The sequence below is a fragment of the Magallana gigas genome, chromosome 6 (assembly GCF_963853765.1).
Source record: "Magallana gigas chromosome 6, xbMagGiga1.1, whole genome shotgun sequence".
Lineage (NCBI taxonomy): Eukaryota > Metazoa > Mollusca > Bivalvia > Ostreida > Ostreidae > Magallana > Magallana gigas.
Window position 1 is genome coordinate 35,004,254 of NC_088858.1, and position 25,107 is coordinate 35,029,360.

Sequence of the window (25,107 nt, forward strand, 5' to 3'; positions counted from 1 at the left end):
AGTAATACATTTACAAATGTATGTATTTGATGATATTTTTTTTTTTAATTTAATTGATTTAAAGAAAAACCAACAAAATGACAATAACCCCTCCCTTTGCAGTGAATAGAAATACCGGTAGCCAAGCAATGCTCTTCTGTTGATAAAACTTTCAATATCTTTCTAATAAGAGTCTTGACAGATGCAATTAGTTGTTTCAAATTTTCCTCACTTTCTCCTATGGCACAATTGAACTCCATATCAGAAAATTGATCCCATAGGACTATGATTTTCTTTGGTGAGCTTGTTAAGTTTAATAAACTCCCAAAACATTACCATAATTACCATACTATGTAAAAATATGTAAAAAAGAAAATTCAATATTACAAACAATTTTAAAATTGCCAAAACACTACAATCATATCAGTAATTTTGAATTTCATTTAAATTGATGCCCAATAGGGTCACTTCATAAAATTACTTGACAAATAAATTTAAACAACCGCTAAAAATAGTTTAACTTCTTTATTAATAATTATATTATTTATTTCCTTATAATGATAGACCTTTTGGTTTACATGAAACAGTTTTAAAATAGCCTCAAAACCATCACCCATTTTACAGATTATCAATTTCCCCTAAACACATGCTCCATCTGAGCCATGGCTCAGATAATGGCTCCCTTGGGACGAATGAATTCAGCCACACTTGTCTTTGATGTTCTCATTAGCTCCTAAGAATTTATCATTGACAAACAAAAACTTTGCATTGTCAGTTGATAGAATACTTATAAAAAATAATTTTTTTTTTATTAATTAAGACATAAAGACAAAAAACTCCATCTGGATGTATTTATATAAATATATTTTAGAGTGTTTTCTATTAATTAATCAATAAAATCTGTAATGATTACCTCCCTTACTTTTCAACATTAGTGTACAATATATAGAATAAGGAAAATGAAAACTGTCATAAAATCATTAAATCTTGTCTGATCTTAAAAAAAATTGCAGGTGCACATCTTCAGATGGTGTTCAACATATGTACAAATTTTCAAACTGTTCCATGCAGTAATAAAAAATTCTATAGGGGGGACAAAGTTGCGTCTACAGACAGACGGACGGACAGACAGACGGACAGACGGACAGACGGACAGGGTGAAACCAATATACCCCCCTAAACTTCGTTTGCGGGGGTATAATAACTTCCTATCTTGAGAACTGTAGGAGGAGTCATCCGTACAATGAGGGTACCCTATATGCAACATTTTGCCAAAAAAAATGACTAAGTTCAAAAGCTGGTATTTTTTCAATAAATTATCGGAAATCAAAATCCTAGCAATATGCACACCTCTGATATATGTACAATTGATCTGCAAAAGAACAACTTCCTATCTTGAAAACTGTAGGAGGAGTTACCCGTACAATGAGGGTACCCTTTTGGCAGCCGCCCGCCCGCCCGCCATTTTCACCATTTTAATAACCGGATTTTTCCGTTGGAAAACCCGGTTAAAAATGTATCAATATGAAAATTCATCTTCCTCACAGTTATATACGAATCTTTAAATTAAGCTCACCTTTATCCACAAAAATAAAACAGATCAATGTATAAATGTTTTTATCATAATAATTTATTATAATTTTTTCTTTTTAAGGAGATAAACATTTACATAATATATATATATACAAAATATAGATACCGTACATGATAAAACATATTTAAAAATGAAAATAAATATGGCTATATAGTACAAGAGAAATGGTTGACATGTTTTGGAAGGACACTTGTAATGTGGTGACATGGAATGGTGCACACTTGTGCAAGCATCACAAGACTATAGTGGTGAAATCATCATAAATATACGTAAAATGTGAAACAGTAGTCCACAATGAATTGGTGATAATCAGCTGACTAGATATTTCGTTATTATTTACAAATCGTAACCTGGGTATTTCTTGATGGTGTGTTTCATTGGATACATTGAAAATACTGATAGACATTTCATAATTAAAACATAGAAATTAGTCGTGTACGAATTGACAAAAGTAACTCTACACAAATCATATTTTTTTTAAAGTTTAGAGGAATAATGACCCGACGAATAAAAAATTACCTCGAGTGAAACTTTTTTCAATCAATACAAAGACTTTTTAAAATGTACATTCACAAAAAATGTAAATATTACAAATATCTTTAATATGGAGAGCAAAATTTGGTTTTTGCTTCATTACAAAATATCACTTGCAGTGCACAACCATTTATATGTAAGTGAATCTAAATTCGCCATCTGTGATATGCAATATATGATATTGATCAAATCAGAAATAATTTAATTTCATTAACAAAGTGATACCACAATAAGAGTATTCAACAGTAATGCTTAAGAAATGTCAACAAACCACCAGCTACTGGTGAATCTCTATTAACTATTCATATAGGATAAACTAATAATACAAAACAAGGGGATATTCAGAATTGATGCACCACAATAAAAGATCCAACAAACTGGTTGTACATGATTAATATAAATGAACACTCAAGAAACAGTAATGCTCCTCTCTTGTTGGAAAACACATTTGATCACAATGGGATACAAACTGCAAGTATCTCAATGAGTCATGGATTTCAAAACTTCATAACAAAACATTATCACATAAAATATCACTGAAGAACTTCACTGGCATTTTACAGAGTGATTTCCCTTTTCAGAGCAATGCTTAGTCACAGATGATCACTGCCTATCTATTGTCTGGAAAAACCACTCTGTAAACTTCCGAAGCTGAGCTGCAGCAGTCTGGGACTCCTCCTGGAGACGAATGTTATCTCTCCTCAAAGACTGAACTTCTGCCTCCAAATCTGCATTTTCTTTTCTTTCCTAAAAGCGAAAAAAAAAAGAATTAAGGTGAGCTCAGTGTTGTGAAGTACCTAATTGAGTATACATGTACCGGTACATTTACATGTACAGTGTACATGACACTTCCTATCCCTCAATATCTACTGTACCTTATCTAGATCTATCTCCAGCTGTTCTACTTTAGCCTCCAGCTCCTGGATTCTCTGTTGAGGATTGGATACAGTTGACCTCCACACAGATCTATCAAAACAAGGGTCAAGATTACTATTAACATTGCGATTTTAAAGTTTTTCATTTTACCAAATCTGACGACAAATTGAAAAGGTGCGCATCTGCAACAATTGACAGCTTACCCCTGAGATTGACTCGTTGGAGGTTTTGTATAGCTACTACCAGTAGTAGTTCTGCTGACTCCAGTTTTACTTGGTTCTGGGGGCAGAGCTCTGTCCTTTGGATCCCTTACAGATGGACCCGGAGCTTTAGTGTTGTCAGTACCTACAGACAAAAATGCAGGGATACCGATAAAGGACAAGTCACCAAGAAATAAAACATATACAAACACTGTGTGACGACAGCTTAACATATATTGATTTTTTTTTTCTCCCGAGATGATTACTGTTGCATAAGAATTAAAGACAAGTAATGGCATCCACTCATCTTATTACCCCTTTAGTACTTATCATATCTTTTGATACAATGCATAGATTCCTGATAATGCATAAAGACTTCAGTTTCAGAACCTTTCAAACTCAGTACTAGACTTACCCCTTCTAGCAGACATCATCACCTATTTCTATTGTACTCTGTCTAACTAGATATTGATTATTTCATTAAGAGCTCTAACATCATCTGTATCGTGTGCCACACCTGAGACATCAGTGATGGAGAGAGATAACTGATTGTTATGTGCAAACCTAACAGACCTTGAAAAAGCAATCTATATATATCAAATGTGGTTGTTGTGCAATCTAATGAATTGCTCTCAAATACAATTTATATATTAACTTGCAGTATATTTAGGCTTTCAGCCATTTTGGTGCATTAATTTTTTGCTCAAATAAACAACTTCCCATTAGTCTTAGCTTACTTAGGTTTAACATAAATGGATGTCTACCTTAACCTGGGTTGGATCAAGAATGGAGAATAACACATACAATAGTTATGTTTAAATCTTAATTCAGAAACTAATTTACAAAAATATTAATTCTCAACCTCTTTCTTCACTACCCAATTCAATGTCAGAAATTCTATCAATGTCAAGTAACTTGATCTAATTTCTAAATGACATTTCAGTAGTTCAGCACAATTTGCAGCAATATCTAAATGTATGAAGTAACAATATATATGCTATAACCTTGAGTTTTTTCTAACTTGATAAAAACAACCAAATCAATTCAAAACACAAATCAGTATGGGGGCAATGCAGGTTATTCATGGTACTGACCATTTCAAGAAGAACACATTTAATGTACTTGCTATCATCCTGTCTTCAGATGTAAAATACTTGTATTTAATAACCTAAGCTTTATTTAAATTACAAAGAAAATCATAGAATATAAGGCATCTACATAAAAATAAATCAAAGTTAACAGAGGCTGTCTACTTACTTTCAATGGCCTTTGTGGCTACGTTGACCAAGTTTGACCAGTCGAGACTGGCAGCAGACTCGGGGAGGGGGACAGGGTTCTGCTGCTGGGGGGTTGTCTTGGGTTGGGATGCAGCTGCGTTACGACTCAGTACCTGGCGGGCTTTGGCAGCCATTGCACTGTCTAACATGGCTCGTGGCGACAACCTGTAAAGGTAGGAGGTCGTTGACAACATGGCAATAAAAATGTTGAACACTTTACAATAATTTTTTTTAGACAATTGACAAATGAAATCAGTTTTACATTGTCCTGAGAAATACAGATTAATTTCCTTTTAGCTTCAGGTAAAACACTTCCTCACTGGTACACAGCCAAAAATTTTACTGAATTTAGTTATGATGTTAAAATATTAATACATCTAAAAATATCGTTTAACAATATCATTACATCATTAATTATCTATTCAGCCAGATCAAATTGTTTGTGCATTCTCTAATTATTGCCTGACAGTAAACATGGTCATTAGAAAAAATATGTTTTTAAAAAAAATACTGTCTGACAATGGGAATACAAGTAGTAACTTGATGTTATTTGAATATATAAAAAAATATTAATAACATGGCTGGTTAAATTTTCATGTGCATCATTTAAACCTTATTTAATTTTTAAATTAAAAATGTAGTCATACAGGTGCATAACACAACATACCTAGCATCCCCCAGTACTTCTTTGGGGAGGGCGGGGACGGGAGGGGCTGTGGAGAAAATGAGGTCAGCCATCGTAGCGTCCCTGGAGGGGGATACGGTGGCCCCCTTCTGACTGTGGATACTCTCATCAGACATTGTCCTTTTGAGGTAAAAGCCTGGTCGCTCCGTGGTGGAGTTGGCCTGCTAAATTGAAGTCACATTCTTAAAACATGATTGTGGTGTAAGCAATATCTCTTATCACTGCCAGACTGTGAAATGTCAGTGATGATTAAACAGCTAATGACATGGACCGGTCTATCTTTTTACAAGCCATCCAGATCTCATTCATCTTTATCGCCATCAGTATAGATACCGTGTAGTACAAAACTAGATAAGCTTACACATATATATTTGCTCATTTATGCTTCATACATAAAAACAATTAACAACTCAACCTATATCTTGTCAAGCAGAACCTCCCATCTTCAATTTTAAAGATAACTATTCTGTATCAACCTCACATTCTCAGTGTTACTCAGTTAAGGTGGGAAAAGAAATCTGTCACAATTTTTATTGCCTCTAATTTCTAACTGCAACAGCTAAATCAGAAATGCATTTTTTTAAGGGTTTTTCTTACCAAAATTCCTCTGAGGTCACTGTTTTTTATGTCCATGTCAATCAAGCGTTTGAGGTCCTCTTGAAATTCATTGGACTGGGATTTTGAGTGCTTGCCATGCACACCTGGGCGGAGGCGACTATTTAATGATTCCTCTGATGACATTCCACTTAGGTTTCTATACAAGATCATAAATAAAATTAAATTCATATGGATAATAAAAACTAGACTTTCATGACAGAACACAATTCATTTCCTACTGAGTTTCCATAAATAGGTAAATTGCATTTTAATTTCAATTTGATTGCATTTTCCTAAGCCAAACCTATTAATAAAATCAAGATGAACAAAAATTCATTTAAAAGAATATCTGAGAAATTCTTTTTTAATCTGAGGTCACATACAATATTTCAAAATCTTAATGGACAACTTTATGGTTTAGCACTGTACAATAATTACTTTTATTATACTTTCATGTTAGAAACTGAAATCTGATTGGTTTACACGCAGTTTATAATACGTTCTATTACCCTTAGCAATAGCAACACACTTGGCAATCAGTAACACAACGAATTGTTACATGCATGTAAATGATGCGCGTATGGTACGCTGTAGAATTCACATCAAAAAATTTAAAAGCAGTACCGGTAAATTTTCTTTAAAATAAAGACATTCAGTATAATAAAATAAATAGTGCCTGTTTGGGATGGCAACAGTTGATATTGACACACCTCAAAAACCATTGTCAACCGACGCAATGCGTTGGTTGACAATGGCTTTCTTGGAGTGTCAATTTCAACTGTTACCCTCCCAAACAGGCACTATTGATATAGTGTAGCACTTGAATTAAAGCATGTTGGATAAAACTGAGGTTTAGAACATGACACGCAAAATAGATTCATGATCATCATACATCAGTTTGAATAATATATCACTAGTTTAAATTACACACTTTTTAGATTTTTATCATCAAACCTTATCTGCTTTAAAGCCATCAAACAGATGCATATGATGCCCAAATTTTAAAGCAAATGACTTGATATTTTATTAATCTAATTATATCTAGTCACAACAAATCAAACGCAACTTATATTGAAGAATTTATTAAAAATACTAAAACAAAATACCAGTTTATAATTATGTGTATTGTCTAAAAGGATTTAAACCTTTACATTTCCAATTTTAACTTCCTCATATCATAAAACGATCCAACCCAGACTTTACCGGTAATATTTTTTGTGAATAATCTAGCTGACAAGGTTGACAGTTATGCATATTTTAACATTTGAATTCTAAATGTTAAAAAAAACCCTGACTACTTTTAATTGTTATTTTAATACATATCAGGTACATATATTTATGGACTACTTAATCTTTTCCTCTTTAGCGAATTTCACAAGCTTGTTTCTGGGGAAATTGCCAATGCATCTCATCTTTCTTGGCTGCAGTGTATCAAGTCTAAAGATCTGCTCAATGTATGAGCCTAAAAATATCTCCTGTATTTCACCTGACAAACTCTATTTACATCCTATAATCAAGCTACCACTATTTTTTATTTGTTTCTGACATCTCTGCCTCAATTATTTTTTTTTTCGGAATCAAATATGAAAGGAATGTGAAAATAATACTCCAAGACTTTTGCAAGTTTTGTTGATAAATTTCAGAACTTTAGAATCAACAAGGACTGTGGGAGTTATAAACAATATTTCGTGAAACAAGAGTCTACTCTTTAATTTTGAACCGAAATTTATAACACATAAAGAGATTTAAATGAATGCCAGTGGAAAAAAATATTGCACCATAAAAATTTTGAATACATCTGACCCACAGGATTTCTAGTTTAGAGTAACAGGACTTTGTATGTTTCACAAAAGTGTGTCAAGACAACAAAGAACTAAACAATCATGCAGTCTGGACAACCTACTTTTGGGATGATCTTGGACTGCCATTTTCACTGCTGAGGGGAGAGATCTCTGACAGGTGCGTCCTTCTGTGACCCCCGGGCCGACCTTTATTGTTAGCAGAGGTCGGATCAGCTCGCTTCTTACCAACATTAGTTAAATCATCTGATTAAAAGAAAAAATAAATCAACTAAATTGTTCCCAGCAAATCAATTAGTTAAATGATTGTTTCACTGAATTTTTTTTGATGAGGAATTTTCTCCAATGATTCTTACAAGTTCTACATAACTGATAATTAATGAGATTAATAAGCATACTAATATCAATCAAAACACTGTCTAATATGTTATATTTTTGGTAAAAGATCGCATTAAATTTGTTATCCTTACTTTACAAAGGGCATGAAAATGACCTACCTCTGGAGCTGTTGCTATGGTAACCCCGTTGTCCTGGCAATGCTCCTGAGTTATGAGATGATCCACTAGAGAATGAAGTGTCACTGAGATTCACACTAGAACTGGTACTCTTGACCCCCACCACATCCTGACCCTGACTTAACAAGTACTTAGAGTTCTGAGTCTGTTTCATTAATTCCAGTGAGATGTTGCCATGCTGGACGGCAGAGTAGTCTCCCCCTGGGGCAGAGTATTTCCGTGATGAGAAGTTACTGGACTGTGTGGTGGACATCCCTGAAGGAACACTTTCCGACTGATGGACAGCACTGCCGTAAGATCCAGAGTCTCCACTGGAATTAGCAGGGTCCTGTCTCCTTATCTGTAGATACAGACAGGCAAAAATGTCCTTAAAATTATTGTATTAAAACAAATGACATGTCAAATATTTTTAATGTCAAGAATTTTCATTGAAGATTTTTTAACAATTTACAACACTTGATCTTATGTGGTGGATTGATTTAACATAACAGTACTCGCCATTATTTTGGGAACAGATACTGCAAGTGATTCTCAAAATAGTGCTTACCTGATTGTATGTAGCACGAGTGCTACTCCAAGGTCTTGGAGCTGAAAAACAAAAACGAAATTATCACACTCTTGAAAGCTGTATATGTCATGATTTACATAACATAATAAAACACTAAGCCAAGAATTTTAAGAACAATTTGTATACTACATCCAACACAACCTGAAAATGTGGTAAAGTTATTCCAACAACAATTCCAAAGTTTGCACAAAACTCTACATGCTGTCTAAAACATATGGAAAATAAATCAACAATCCACAAAACAGAGATGTTTGACCTGATAAGAAGAAAAACGGAAATTACTTGCTTGGCGGAACATAATCCAATCAAGATTTATCCCCACTAAGATTCTTTAAAGTTGGTGCCTTATCATAAAACAATGCCAGAAATGTCAATATCCCCATTAACCTCTGCAGAACAGTAGGCAGGCTCAAATGATACACACACACACTGCCTACCAAAAATATATACAGCCTGTACCGACAGCTAGACATTTGTTCGACGTGTGAAAAGCTGTGGTGCAAAGTTTTAATATTCATAAATTTTTCTGTAATTAAATCACTGCATGTTCTATAGCCATATTCCCTTAGCTATTTATAAGCACAACAAAGTAAACCCCTAACTCACACAAAACACACAATCAATCCAACTCGCTTCACATTGACCATGTACATGTATACTCTTAACTACTCATGATTGTTAATTGAACTAATTCATTCTTATCAGTCATGGGATCAAGAAATTTCTTTACACAATTCTAAAAATAGGTGACTCAAAATCGGGCCAAATGAACATTCCCTTCTATACAGCTACAGAAGTTTAAACAAGGGTTTTCAATTATACTTGAAATGAATTTTAAAAAGCTTTCCATTTTCTGTCCATTATAAGAGCAGTTAGAGCCCACTGGAATTCTTAACCCTAGACTGATCTGCAACATTTACTCTCTATGCCTCAGTTACTTGATTGCTTGCAACATACCAACATTTTCAGAGCTTAAAAGGAGGCAAGCATTTTTTTAATATTCAGCATCAAACAGCTTGTCACTACTATCAATGCATGGTTCTAATGCGATCCAAATGGTAGAACTTGACACTGTTATGATTCACGACATTATGGTAATTAAACCTTAAGAAGCAGGCCATTTAACTTTGGCAGACTTTGTCAACAGTGTCACGGGCCCTTGAAATGCATGATTTTTGCATATAGTCATTCCATAATCATACTCTGAGCAGAGACACTAGAACCTTGTTCATTCAAGCATAATCTAATTAAACAGAAAAATCTTATCATATTCTCATTATTATATCTATAAATGCTACAACCTGGTGCAGAAAATATACTTGCTAAGATACTATGCATTTATTGTCTAAATAAATATGGATTGATGCATCATTACTTTTACCACAAATCAGCCTGTAAATGCACATTAATACATATCATACCAGCTCATCTTTGAAATACTTATAGAAAATATTCCACTGTCATTTCATACCTTTTCTCCTCCAAGAGGAAAAAGATTGAAATTAACTATGGGGATAGTTGATAATGTATCCAAGTCTAAGCACTGTACTCCCTGATCTAAAACTACAGCGTAAGTGAATTATCCATAGCCTGATTTTTCCATATAAATATTATGCATACTATCAAAGTAAGTGCAAGTTGGTACACCTATTTCCACTTGAGATTTTGGAAGTCACTATAACATGTACTACTACCATCATTGTCAATGTTACAGTTACATGTACATCACAAAGGTCAGTGTTCCTACTTCCACTGAGATACCAATTGTCCCCATTACTGTAGATTTCTAATTAAAAGCAAAGAATTAATATCCACATAAAATCGTGGACATCTTGCTGATTTCAAAATCTCGCTTTTATTTGTCATTAATCAAATGAAACTATGATAAAATTGGTGTTCACAATTTTATACTTTCACGATTTGATACAAAATGTACGGTTGAATCCAAAAGGACTGCGAACGATAGCATTGTCTAGCCGCCTAACTAAAAGTCATTTTATGTCTACAGACCAAAATACATTCCAAAAAAAGAATTTTGCTTTATAAATTAAGTTTTTATGCACATATTGGCCGCTAAATAATATTTTCCTCACTCATAGAGACCGATTTCAATGAAATTTTTTTAAGACTTTGCGTTAGCAAAACTTTTGTTTAAGAATAAATAATTTGATTACAAATTTTCTTTTGTTTAAAATTGATTAGGATTTGATTATACTTTTTAGTAGAAAACTTAGTTTTTGAATATCTGACAGAAATTCCAAAATATTTGGATGTAAAATGTAGGCGGGAAACGAGCGTTAGTGTACGCAGTTCTTTAGTACTTGCGTAAAATAAGGAATCTACAGTACTTTCACAAAACATTCATTCTACAAATGATCTAGATACTGGTAGCCCTGTTACACATAAATACCATAAACATCATAGTCCATACTATGGACCGAGATACTGGCAGTCCCAACTAGAACTGTCCTAATGGGACTAATACCCCCGCTAGGCTAATTTCAAATGGGACAAATAATTGAATTGAATAATAATTAAGGTTTGGAACACATACCAAAAAAAATTCTAGAATTGTAAAAAAAAAAAAAAATAGTTAACAAAGAAAAATTAAAATCAAAATTGTCAGAATTTCACTGTAAATACATATCTATAACAGTAATACATTTACAAATGTATGTATTTGATGATATATTTTTTTCATTTAATTGATTTAAAGAAAAACCAACAAAATGACAATAACCCCTCCCTTTGCAGTGAATAGAAATACCGGTAGCCAAGCAATGCTCTTCTGTTGATAAAACTTTCAATATCTTTCTAATAAGAGTCTTGACAGATGCAATTAGTTGTTTCAAATTTTCCTCACTTTCTCCTATGGCACAATTGAACTCCATATCAGAAAATTGATCCCATAGGACTATGATTTTCTTTGATGAGCTTGTTAAATTTAATAAACTCCCAAAACATTACCATAATTACCATACTATGTAAAAAAGAAAATTTAATATTACAAACAATTTTAAAATTGCCAAAACACTACAATCATATCAGTAATTTTGAATTTCATTTAAATTAATGCCCAATAGGGTCACTTCATCAAATTACTTGACAAATAAATTTAAACAACCTCTAAAAATAGTTTAACTTCTTTATTAATAATTATATTATTTATTTCCTTATAATGATAGACCTTTTGGTTTACATGAAACAGTTTTAAAATAGCCCCAAAACCATCACCCATTTTACAGATTATCAATTTCCTCTAAACACATGCTCCATCTGAACCATGGCTCAGATAATGGCTCCCTTGGGACAAATGAATTCAGCCACACTTGTCTTTGATGTTCTCATTAGCTCCTAAGAATTTATCATTGACAAACAAAAACTTTGCATTGTCAGTTGATAGAATACTTATAAAAAATATTTTTTTTTTTATAAATTAAGACATAAAGACAAAAAACTCCATCTGGATGTATTTATATAAATATATTTTAGAGTGTTTTCTATTAATTAATTAATAAAATCTGTAAGGATTACCTCCCTTACTTTTCAACATTACTATACAATATATAGAATAAGGAAAATGAAAACTGTCATAAAATCATTAAATCTTGTCTGATCTTAAAAAAAATTGCAGGTGCACATCTTCAGATGGTGTTCAACATATGTACAAATTTTCAAACTGTTCCATGCAGTAATAAAAAATTCTATAGGGGGGACAAAGTTGCGTCTACAGACAGACGGACAGACGGACAGACGGACGGACAGACAGACGGACAGACGGACAGGGTGAAACCAATATACCCCCCTAAACTTCGTTTGCGGGGGTATAATAACTACTGTTACATACAATTATCACCAAAGGTCAGTGTCCCTAAAACCACTAAGATAGTGGTACTTCCTACTACTTAAACACATACATTCTATACAGGTCAGCATCCCTACCTCCACTGAGGTATTGGTAATCCTGAATCTGATCCTTATATATAGATATTCTATCAAGGTCAGAGTCCCTACCTTCCCTGAGATACTGTTAGTCACTTCAACTATTACTATTACACATATATTATATGAAGGTTGTATCCCTTACCCCCACTGAGATACTGGTAGTCCCCACTGTCCCTCGAGTCTCTGGAGCCCGACCTCTCGTGCTTCCCGTCGTCTGATCTCAGACTGTCCGTGGGACGTGAGGTGTAGCCCTCATCATACATACTGGAGCCCTTAGAGGAGAGGGCAGTGTCCGTGTAGGCGTGATGGAGTCCGGCCCCTCTCTGGAGACTAGATGTAGCCAGGGGGCGATAACCCGGAAGGAGGCTCTTCCCAGGAGACTGTACTTCTCCCCTATAAGCAATTAACCATACACACAGTTTATTACATAGTCCAATATACCATGAAACTCACACGTGTATTGAAAGCGAAGAATACATATTAAAAGTTTGTTTTTGTGACTGCAGTACTTATTAAATTTTAAATTGTACTCAATATTCTCTGTGAGTCATGATCTATATTAAGTTAAAGTCTTAATGGGGATACATAAAGTTATGCCATTCGGCATATTAATTATGTTCTGTGGTGGTAAAATTTTTCTCAGTGATATTAAGTTGTGGAAATGTTAGCATATCATGCCTGGGTCTTACAAGTGGAGATATTTCCAATAAACAAGAAAATTACAAGGTAGTGAACAGTTCAGAGAATAAAATAATACATATCTTTAAAAAATATAAATTACGTCCTCTTTTCATAAATGATTTTTTTTTTTTCAAAATCAAATTAAAAATGAAATACCCCCTGTCCACTTAAATGTGCATTCTATACAATAGCTAGAGAAAAATTTTAATGAGCAAAAGAAAATTCATTCCCATAATTTAATAGCTTTAGAAAATGCTAGGTATAATGATAACCAAAACAAACCTAAAATGAAGCCATTGTCACCATCTAAGACCTATTAACACAGTCATAGCTAGTCTATCCTATGGTCAACATTTACACAAAAGAACAAAAGGAGGATTTTGATAAGGCATTCATAAATGAAAATGAAATGGAGTAAAATGAAATATAACTGAAAACCAATGTTGGAAGAAAAGATGCTGTAAAATAAAATCAGAATGGCTGCAAGAGAAATCTCGAAAAAAATTAAAAGGCCATGGTTAGAAATCTAAACATGCAAGCAAGATGGTTAACAAAGCATGCAAATTAATGATCATGCAAGAGTTCTTAGTCCCACAGCCACTAAGCAGACATAGCATGCAGATAAACTGGTACCTAGTGGGGGTTGAAGGCTTTCTGTGGTGAGGGAGGGTCTGAGACCCCCTGTGACTCGGGGATTCAGCTCTGGGGGGATCCTTCTGGGTGGGGCTTGTGGTAAACTCACTGGAGCTTGAGGACAACCTCGAGTCTCGGATATCAATTCTCAGACTCGAGTTCGAGTTCAACGAGTCTCGCAAATGGAACGACTGCTCACTGGAGCTGCTCGACAGCTGAGATGGCTGCTCTTCAGGTGAATACAGGTTCTCATTGGAACCTGCGAATATACTGGCAAACTCAGTGCGCAAGAACTCCATACTCAGCGTCTCCATTGATGTGTTTACGTCTGTCTGATGTCTTTGGTATGAATACTCAGAGGAATCCGAGGAAGTCTTACATAGACTGTGATGGGAACCGTTCAGTGATCCAAGAGGGACAGACTTCTGACCCATCAAAGCCTCCTTTTGCCTCTGTTGGACATTTTGCGTGGCCTTGCAGGCCGCCTTGAGGGTATTTAATGACGTATATCTGCAGTTAGTGAGTAATGTGGTGACACCCCTGCCAAAAGCAATCAATACCAAATACACAACCCTGTGCACACAGAATTCATCGCATCTCAAAACCTCCAAACTCAGAGGTTAAAGGTCAACATCTCTCTGACACACAACACATGACATGAAATACATAATATTGTGGAATATATGAATGATGGCTTGTACAAAATAAATATGGTTAATGATGACTTGATGATTCTATGGCATTTGTACCAGCATGCATAGTGAACTATGTTGATGGATGAGATGAACTTCAAAGATAAAATGGGGAAAAAAAATTTATGAAGAGTTAATATCATCTACTCTACAAAGAAATCCTTTGTGCATTTGTATACATTATTTTAAAAATTGATAAAAAAAAAATAATGAAATGATTGAATTTTTCATAATAAAAAAAGAATATTAACTGTGCATTCTAGCTACACTACTGATGATGGATGAATAGGATAAAAAAAGAAAAAGAAAGATCACATTAGAAATTTCACATCATATCTTCACATCAACAAGTTCAACCACATCACCTTCCCAATCTTTCTCATCCGCATGTTAAATTGTAAACAAATCTCAAGGGCATACTTCAATGGTCTACATACTAAGCTTCTTAACATGTTTTTAGAATTTGTGAGACATATGTATGATTTCATTAGTAAATATAAGAATGTATCAAAATGCATGGTGTTTCAATGAAATAGAAAACCACTTAATCTTAGTGAAATTTTCATCAAATCCAAAAACAAAAACGAAACAAAAAAACTAACACAGGAATGAAAATGGCCTACCTAGGAGTCCCATCTTCAAGAGGTGGTATGAGAGTAACTTTGACAGTCTGTGAGGTTCGCAGTAAATCCACCATGTCCTCATGGCTCAGATTGATGGAGGCCACCTTACAGATCTCCACCAGGCGGCTCCCTTTCAGGAGCCCCACTTCATGGGCAAAGCTGTTCTTCTCCACATCAGTCACTATGGCATCACCATTAATGTGGAAGCCCAACTGACCCATGCCGTTTCTTCTCAAGGTTTTCTCTTCAGACTAGAAGTAGAAATTTCATTGAACCATATTGTCTTTATTATTTAAAATACACATTAGTATGATTTCTTTCCTATTCATGACATTCCTTCAATGGATGGATAAAAATGATGTTATGATTAGCTGGATTTCAAATTCAATTTGATTCTTACAGGACAGCCTGGCGTAACTGCCCGGAGCCTCTGACAGATCTCGTCCGTCTCCTCCATCTCTCCACTCAGGGGACGGATCAAAATACTCTCCTCTTGATTAAAAAAAATCTTAATGCTGAAAAACAAAAGCCAAAAGATTTATACATAAACACATCTGGAGGCAGAAATCCTTATCATTTTGAAATTATCATCAATAATTTTCAAAATCAATATCAAGAAATAACTACCAGTAATGTGCAATGTTGCACCTTTCAGCCACATTTAATCAATAAATATATTTGCAAGCAGAAAACCCTGCCTTTAAGAACTTTCCGATTAACTTTTTAATTCAAATTTGAATAAATACAAATGCATAATAAATGTTGAACCTGTTAGCTGTAGCTGTCCAGCCTATTATGGCCCCACAGTGAACGGTGAAGATGACACTCTTGGAACTTTCCTCCTGAATGACCAGCACTTCCGAAGAGATCGCCAACGCAGCCTCTACCTGGGACCCTGACCCAAAGTCCTCCACCTGTAATCAACATTAAGGCAGGTAAATTATAAATTTCACGGAATCCTCTGTAGTTTTTAATACAATCTTCTGCAATTTTCATAGAGCAAAAAGTTTTTTTTATCCATAAGAACCCATAAAAATTTTGCATAGAAGTTATAAACTTTGACATACCCGTACATTCCAAACAATGGCACCTGATGCATACATATCAGGAACAACCTTCTGTTTCGCCTTGTCTTTCTTTCGACCACTTCCAAGGGAAAATTTACCTACAGGTAAACATCAATACTAATACATGTCATACCTGCTTATTGTTTTCTTTTTTGGCTATTGTTTTGTTTTTTCTTGGGTGAGGGGAAATTTTGAATTCAGTGAAAGAGATAGGTAAAGTAGTGAAATATGAAGAAAGGGTGTTGAAATAGTATAAAAATCATAAGACATAGTTTTTCAACATACTAAGTTTTGAACCAGAGTCTAATGTTGTTGTTGTGACATGGTTCTGAGCCAGATCTTTGAGGTATTCGGTTCTGGTGCGAGTTGCCATAGCAATAAACTTTTCACATCTGTGAGCTGCATTTTCGGCATTGATTACTACAAATGAGGAAAAATAAATTAAAATATGTCAGACACCTTATTAGTCAATTTGTAATTCTATCACGTTTGTTGGAAATTTTTTCTGCATCAAACCAGGTGAAATAGCAGTTACTTTTGGCAAGAAGAAATTCAGCAAATTGGTCTGATCTTGGAAACATGGCATTCTCAGGGATATGGGGACCAAATGGAGGGACATCTTTTGATCTTGTGACAGCAATACTGTAAAGAGAACCACATTTCAGCCATTATTGAAAATTGTATATCTGTATTAGTTTATCAATCAACACTTTCTTAAAATATTTAATGTACAAACATATACAAGAATTACGCCTCTAATTTTTTGGTTCTTTAAAGTTACAAGTTACACAAAACAAGTAGCCATTATAAATAACCCACCTGTAGTGAACATTATCTGTGCATGGATTATGGACCTTGACAATGATGAAGACATGCTGAAACTGGGATCGAACGGTTTTGGGTGTGAATGGCAGAGCACCCGGCTCTTGAAAGACTATGGTTACAATATCATTCCCGATGTGTCGCTTGCGTAGTAACTGTAATAACATGGGTACAATATATTAAACTGCACTCAAATATGAAAACAATGTGAATGATAAGGCTAACAAATGAACAGCACACTACTCTGTATAAATTGTCAACATTCTGTTTTCTGTGTATTCTCTGTATAATTGTGATGAATCCTGTCTTATTTTTCATATCAAAAATTGACAGATACCTGTTGGGTGTTGTTGGGAGTATAAGGCAGCATAGTGGACACATGGAACATGATTTCACAGTTGTTAAAGGTGGTGTACACCGACTGTTGACCAGTGGAGTCAGCTGAAGGATAAACGGCAATCAATCTGTACTTTAGTACTTTTTCACAACATAATGCCAGGTCAATGTTAATATCATATACATCACTTTTGTTGTGCTAATTATAGCTTAGATGTACAGGTATTTATTGGCCATTCGGCCATTCTTTGCTCTGACTTAATTATGGTAGTGAGAAATGACAAAGATAGATACTGTTAATAATTAAGCTACAAAATATATTTAATAGATGTAAAGTATGAGTTACAGTTTAGCAAACAGCACTGCTTACTTTTATTATCAAGTTGTGCTCTGTATTTCTCAAAACCTTTTAGTCTAACTTTCTGTCCAATACAGCTCAAAAACTCCTCAAATGCTGGTCCAGAGTGTTCTGAAAAAAAAAATCTTAATGAATTTGATGTATGAAATAGTTTTGAATTCAAAGGCTGTGTGGCCATCTCTCAAGTCAGACATGTGGCTTTTATTGTTCTGAATGCTGAGGAAAAATGTCTCATAAAAGTTTGTTTAACAACAAGCCTGGCCTAATCAAAATAAGCCCAGAGAAACCTCACCAAAGGGAGCTAATTCCTCAAATCTTGGCAAAGTACAGACTCATTTAATAACTGTTGCTTTGAGAATAGCCTTATAATTACCTCAATTATCTGATAAGCCACCTCAAAGATCTTGAGGATAAAAATCTTATTAATAACACAGGGAAGGATTGAATGTTCTGAGGAATTTCAGTCTTTGAATGATTCATTTCTCTATGGGGATATTTGGCTTCACAACATACAAACACAAAGAATAGCAAAGACATTCGAAAAATGTGGCAAAATTGGAAGTAGTGTGATTATGTAATGCTATCTAAATAGATAACTTGTCTTATTTTCTTGGGATGCTTTGAGCAAGAACTTTTCATAAAGAATACATAATCATCAGCATCAATTGGAAAACAGCCAGACACTGGCACAATGAAAGAACATATCTGTTTAGAACTTAGAATTTCATAGCAAGGTCTTGAAAAGCATAAAATATTTGACCTTTCAGTCATGCCTCAAACCCATAATTGATACAGACTTTATTCCTACAGAGGCCCAACACTAAATGATTAAAATAATAGATTACCAACAGGATCGTATGTTGAGTGTATATCTAACGTCTTATCTATCTATAGTTTTAAGTATCACATCTACCGACTTAATCCATTTTCATTAGGGTACTTTTCCTCTTGTCTGCAAAAACTCCATTATTTTCTTATTTTTGAAGAAGTAAGATCTGTAAAGATCTGTAAAGGCATCTTTATCTCTGTAACAGACCCTGAACTGCTGAGGGAAATTTCCTCTCAAGAAATAATCGCACATTACCAATTCATCATACAAGCCAATGGGGCATAGCTAAGTTGAAAAGGATGCACTAGCTCCCTTCCCTCACCTATATCCTTATAAATCTAGTCTTTTTCTCTTAGGTACATGTCTACATTGACAAATATCATTCACATTGACAAATATGATTCACATTGACAAATATGATTCACATTCATTAATTTAAAAAGCCTGTACAAATACGCCAGCTAAAAGATATATTCCTTCAAAACTCGAACGTTATATGACGTAAAGAATGCCAGATTGCTTCTTGTACATATATTCATATGACTCAAGATTCTATACTATTCCATGAAGCAAATGGTTAGACAAGATCACTATCCCTTTATGATAAAGGCATAAAGTAGACTTGAAGCCTACAACAGCTATTGATATAATACTCTAATGGTTTGAAAAATGAGGGAAGACATGCAAACAAGGCATAATGCTTAAGTAGCACTTTACTCTAGATAATGATGCATTGTACTAACGATTTCCTTATGCAGTTCAGAAATGTTCAATATGCAATTTTGCCCATTCCCAAGCCATATCTTTAAAAGTTATCTTTTTTCTCTTTGTTTAACATAAAAATTACAGATAAGTTTTGTAAGGTATTTTGGATAATAGACAACTTAAAGGAAATTTGTTGAAATACTCAAATATGATGTTAAAATAATATTAATTCAATGAATATATAACTTTCTTGTAAAATAATCTTTAATCAAAATGGGCTAACAATAATGGAGAAACAGGGTTTTGTAATTTGAAATGAAAACTATAAAATCAATTATTAACATCTGTGTTTCATGTTTCTATCAGTAAACACATCAGGGTGTATTCATCATAGATCGCTGAAAAGTACCTCTGGGCAATTAGGACAACCCATCACTTGACAAAACACTGGCCATTTCATGCTTCACTAAACCCATCATTAAAGGGCATTGAATTTCTCAGTCAGGAGAAGTATCCCTGCACGCCTTTCAAAAATTAGATAAAAACTGCAATTTCGGGGGGAGAAAATAGGCTAAATACCAAGTAGGATATTAATGATATTATTTGTCACTTCCAAATTACAGGGTTTATGACAGAGAAGGTTTAAACAGAACAGAAATATTGTTTTAGGCGGGGACTGCTTCCAAGCACCTGCTTGTTGTCAGTGACACAAGGAAAGATCGAGGGGCTTGTTCACTGGGAGTACAGATGGCAGAGCAACAGAGAGCAATAGAAAGAGACAAAGGACATGAAACAAACACAGAAATCTCCAGAGGTCACTAATTCTAATCAGCCAATCTAATTATGGAACAAACTGCTCAGTAATCAATCTAATAATTGAGAGGACTGTGTCAATAAGTCCAATGTAGTCACTGTAGTGTACATCCTGTCATAGGCAGCAGAAGCTTGCAAGGGACAGAGATAATTGCTTTCTGTTCATAACTATAGAACAACCAGGAAATAGACTAGCTGATTCTCTACATTATTTAACTGGCTTAAATTGTTTGTGAAAATAGATGATAAATAAACAATGTAGAAACACTATCAGAATACTATTATCTTGCTTACTGTGGAATCATTAGATTTCGTGGTTGCTTAATTTTCATGGAATTCGTGGGTACCTCTCATCCATGAGTTAACACCTCCCACCAATTATTAAATTAGGGTTATAAAGTCATATCTCCCTTTGTAGGTTAATAGAATACACGAAATTACGTCCCCACGGACCTGTAAAACTAAAGCAATACACGAAAATTGGCCCCCACGAATTGTAATCATTCCAAAGTACTCAGATTGCACTACATATTTCTATGCATATAAACAACTAAATGAGTGCACTTCATGTTTGCAGAGCAGAACTCACCATTATTATACATGTCTTCTTCTGAGGACTGGTTAGCCTTGCAATACATGATGCCAACTTTGTATGTCTGATTCACCTATAAAAATTCATGAAGGCATCAATACATGTAGTATGTTTACAATGCATTAATCTGCAAGAACTATTTTGGAAATGTATCCATTCAGTCTGGATGCACTAAATCAATGCATCTTTTCACTTTGAAAAAGAGATTAGTGTACTACAACCACTTATGTGTTTTATAGTTTTTTTTTGTTTCCAACTAAGTTTCAAAGTCCTTGATATAATAAATTGTATGTATTTAGTGGTTGCAGGAATTGAACCTACCCCCTGTTGGTCAACTTTAAGGAGTTGGTCCAGGGTTTTCTGATTGGACGAGGCTAGCTTCAGACAGGATGTCTGGAGGTCGGGGCACACATATTCAATCACGTCCTTGACGGTGGTGGTGCGGGAGCCACCGAGTCTACTGGCAGCGGCAGGAATGGCTTCCTCCAAGATGACGCCGCGCAGCGTGGTGAGCTGTGAAATCAGTCACAAGAATTAAATCTCGCAGAAAAATAAAAAGGCTTCAAGAAATTTAACACTGTAGTAGGGATTTATTAGAAACGAATTGTATTTACTGGTTCGTTGAATTTGTTTCTTACTTCGCTAGTTCTAACAATGACTCTGAATTGGTTGAATCCATAATCTGCCCTTCCAAGGTTGTTTTCGCGATCATCCACCTTCTCCTTCCTGATGCTGATGGCCACAGGACCCAGGGCATCATCAATTCCAAAGTAATTCTGGTGGTCTACAATGACAAGAACAAATGTCTTAATTTGTTTGTGTTGTTCATGGTATCATTTTGTTCTTTGTGTTAATTGACAATGTTATCCTGACTAATATAATCTGTATCCTATATTACCTCAATACCCTGGTAATAAAAATATATCATGACTTGAAACAATATTCTTTTGTTACCTCCCCCCCCCCCCCAAAAAAAAGGCAATAACTATATACTACTGTTGATACATGTACTTACAAAAAACATTTCACTCTTAAAATTTAAGAAAAATGTCTTCCTTATCTCAGTATTATGCAATAAGTCTATATGATCCCTTGATATGCTGGAATTTATAGTTCTATCACTTGAGAATCAGATATAGTATAAATATTTAAATTGGGATTTCATCTACACCTGTAAATACCGGTAGTAGGGCACAACTATTGCCTGAAGAAAGTCACACAAGTATTTTGATAGTACCCACACACATGTATATTACAAAAAGAAAGGAGAAAATCCTTAAAATTCACTAAAAGTCCTTAATGGCTAGTTATGAATGAAAGACATTTTTGTTGGGGGATTGTCCAGTGTCAGAGATTGTGTATTAATCTGATAGCCCCTGATCTTTCATTTGTGATTGCGGTTGATTTGTATTGGGGCCCTTCACAAGCCTTGTCTCCCAAAAGCCTTGTGATCAGCATTGTGTCATAGAAAACAGTTGTTCTTGAATGAACTTAATCCCTTTCCATTGTGTTTGTCTTGAGCTACGACTTAGAAATCTGTCTGCTTGACATGTAGAACTATTAAAGCTAGCTAGGTTTTAATGCCCTTTTTAAAATAGTGCATTGTACATGTAATAACTAATACGAAGTAATGTGTGTAAATGTTTGAAAACAAAATTACTAATAAGGCAAATTTAAACTGCTTAATCTCATGGTTAATTGACAACAATTAAAAGCTGTCATTGAATGAGTATTGACACTATAAATAACAATAATGTTGATTCATAATTTGGCAATATGACATTGACCTATATAAACATAAACTTTTATGTAAACTATAAAAAAAGAAAAGAAAATATACCAGTATAAAGATGCCATACATTATAATTTTTTCCTTGGAATTCCAGGTTTGAAGTCTAAAAAATAAGTTAACTAGCTTAATTTCCTTTTCTCTCTGAAATGTTCACCTTAGTTTCAACCTCATAAACTGGATGTAAATATATCCTACCAGAAATGTCTTTGTGGGGTTATCGTGTACATAAGCTGTTTGGTGGGCTAATAAAATACACCTCACATTCTTCTGATGAAGTCTCTGGCTAAGATATCTGCCAGATTGCTAGGTATTGAGTAAAACTCAACCTACTTACATGTACATACTTGGCATGTACATATTTGTATTTCACTGTATTCCAGTAACCTTGATTAAAATTTCCTCTTGGTCTGAGACAGTGTTTGAGAGAGAAGAAATAGTTTTTCTACAATAAGTTAATAACAGTAAATTTACACATACTGTGATGCTGGTACCAAAATACTAAGATACATTTATGAGATCACGAATGGACAAGAATAAGGAAACCTTAAAGAAAAATGTAGAATTACTCTAAAAATTGTGAAACCAAGGACTGTTAGTAACTTAATAGGGGACAAGGTTTTCTATTATTGGGTTAAGATAGGTGATGTGTCATAGCATGGCATTATAAAAGAAAATATGACACATTTCTATATCCCATGATAAAGTATTTGTAAAATAGTTTGATTATTCACTTCCGAAATGCTTGGACTGAATAGAATTCTGTTGTTAACTAGATTGATCTTCGAGAATATAATATGGTACTACCGGTACACTGTTTAATTTTGAATATGTGGTTTTGACACAATAAACATGATAACCATTTCCCCAGTCAATGCTTGCGACATCTAGGTCACCTGATCTGAAGAAGGTTTTTGTTGTAGTAATTCCCGGTAATTCATCATTCATGTGAAAATTTTCAGATAAAATTCATTACTTTTTTTAATATGTTTAATGACATTCTGATCTAGCATCACCATTAATTTTCAGCTCACAAATTTCATTCAAAATAAACCCAAAATCCAAATTTTGTAGATGATTAAGAATAGTTCCTTAAATAAATGTAAAAGGGTGGACCACCTTGAATCAAGCTTGAAAACTACTTTCATTCATTTTTATGTTTACTGACAATTTTTATATTAATTGATCACAAAATTAGATCAGCTGTACCAGGGCATGGCTAGGGGGAAATTGAAGAAATGCTGATGGCTCTTTAATAATGTAAAAGTACAACTTCAATCAATCAGTTTGACTGTTAACAATGATATGGCCCTTTCAAATGAACTTGTAACTTGTCATCTAGATATTTCAGGTGATTTGTCAATTTACACACTGCACAAAAACATGGTTTTTAAGAAAGTAAACAACAATACTGCAGTATTAGCAAAGAATAGGAAGATTCAAACTTAAAAAAAAAATGGACTGTTAATATTCTTCCAATAAATATTTTTTATTTTTATCAGTATTCTCTCAAGTAAACAAGTACATGTACACTGTACAGCATTCACACGTTTGTCAACTCCCCTAAAAATAAGGAGAATATTCAATCCCAAGATTTTTTCCCCTTCATGATTTTTTACTAAGCTAATGCTTCAGATCAAGGCACTCTCTTCTCCATTTTGTGGAAGCTAATGGATTTATAGTGTGGCCTGACTCTCTGAGCAGCAGATGTGTCACATCTCTGGCATTCCTCACATATTTTGTACTTACTATCGATTGAATCTGTCTACCTGAAGACACCTATTGTGCATTACTGCATATATCAAATCTACATAGATCTGATTTCCCCAATAAATGGCAATTCAAAAAATAAATTACCGGTACTCACATTAACTACAGGATATAAATCATAATTGTGTATTTATTGCTGTAAAAAAATGTACAGATTACATGATGTTGTCAATAAATTTGTCCTTGAACTTGGTGTAACATACAGTAAGCACACGCTTCAAGACTGTTACTATAATTAGATCAGCAGGTGCCCCCCTACAAGTTGTCTGCCCCTCCCCATCGGAGTCTGACAAACAGGTGGAAAAAATACGGCATCAGTGTTTACTTAAAAAACAGGCAATTCTGTCTGAGCAGGGAGTTTTGTGTTTTTCATATATATACATCCAACCTACAGCAGAGGAATATTAGTATAATATACCCCCCAAAGAATCCAGTAGTTCAGATGCTTTAAGAATTTTTTCCTACACTGTAGTACTTTCACTAAATGCTTCTACAGCAATAAGTATCACAGATTTACATATATATTGCATGTCAGATTGTAGGTATTTTCACATAGTTGCATGTAAAACAGTTTGATATTGTGAATTTTATCTCTGCTCAGATCAGGCTGTTCACTATATTAACGCTATATTAACGACACCAGGAGCTGGTGGTTATCACGGTTTATGAATGAAATAAAAGGCCCAGGTGAGAAACATTATACCTGCCTACATGTACTTCATAAAACCCGCCTCAAACAGGGCGTGATGTGTGGCTTTCATTAATGAACAGTATTGTTCTCTAAATTGGACATGAAAAAGACCCCAAATACTTCATTCATCACCGCTT

At 34.3% G+C, this 25,107-nt stretch overlaps 1 protein-coding gene across 5 annotated transcripts in view; it reads right to left on the reverse strand.

Moving 5' to 3' along the window:
- Nucleotides 1-1,591: 1,591 nt before the first annotated feature.
- Nucleotides 1,592-25,107, reverse strand: part of LOC105349070 (signal-induced proliferation-associated 1-like protein 2) — a 32,022-nt gene continuing 8,506 nt past the window's right edge. For 3 of the 5 annotated variants that reach the window (XM_011458742.4, XM_011458749.4, XM_066089263.1), the window contains 23 exons: nt 21,359-21,504; nt 21,042-21,233; nt 20,718-20,793; nt 17,794-17,892; nt 17,425-17,528; nt 17,085-17,242; nt 16,801-16,907; nt 16,551-16,685; nt 16,266-16,363; nt 15,967-16,112; nt 15,599-15,713; nt 15,199-15,449; nt 13,884-14,423; nt 12,712-12,962; nt 8,604-8,644; nt 8,039-8,396; nt 7,646-7,787; nt 5,743-5,899; nt 5,128-5,309; nt 4,441-4,625; nt 3,187-3,328; nt 2,983-3,073; nt 1,592-2,854 (listed from right to left, as the gene is read on the reverse strand). In XM_011458742.4, the coding sequence (XP_011457044.3) occupies nt 2,711-2,854; nt 2,983-3,073; nt 3,187-3,328; nt 4,441-4,625; nt 5,128-5,309; nt 5,743-5,899; nt 7,646-7,787; nt 8,039-8,396; nt 8,604-8,644; nt 12,712-12,962; nt 13,884-14,423; nt 15,199-15,449; nt 15,599-15,713; nt 15,967-16,112; nt 16,266-16,363; nt 16,551-16,685; nt 16,801-16,907; nt 17,085-17,242; nt 17,425-17,528; nt 17,794-17,892; nt 20,718-20,793; nt 21,042-21,233; nt 21,359-21,504 (3,860 nt within the window). In that variant the 3' untranslated portion in view covers nt 1,592-2,710. The remainder of the gene's footprint in view (nt 2,855-2,982; nt 3,074-3,186; nt 3,329-4,440; nt 4,626-5,127; nt 5,310-5,742; nt 5,900-7,645; nt 7,788-8,038; nt 8,397-8,603; nt 8,645-12,711; nt 12,963-13,883; nt 14,424-15,198; nt 15,450-15,598; nt 15,714-15,966; nt 16,113-16,265; nt 16,364-16,550; nt 16,686-16,800; nt 16,908-17,084; nt 17,243-17,424; nt 17,529-17,793; nt 17,893-20,717; nt 20,794-21,041; nt 21,234-21,358; nt 21,505-25,107) is intronic. The other 2 variants (XM_011458757.4, XM_011458763.4) reach the window with 2 other exon arrangements.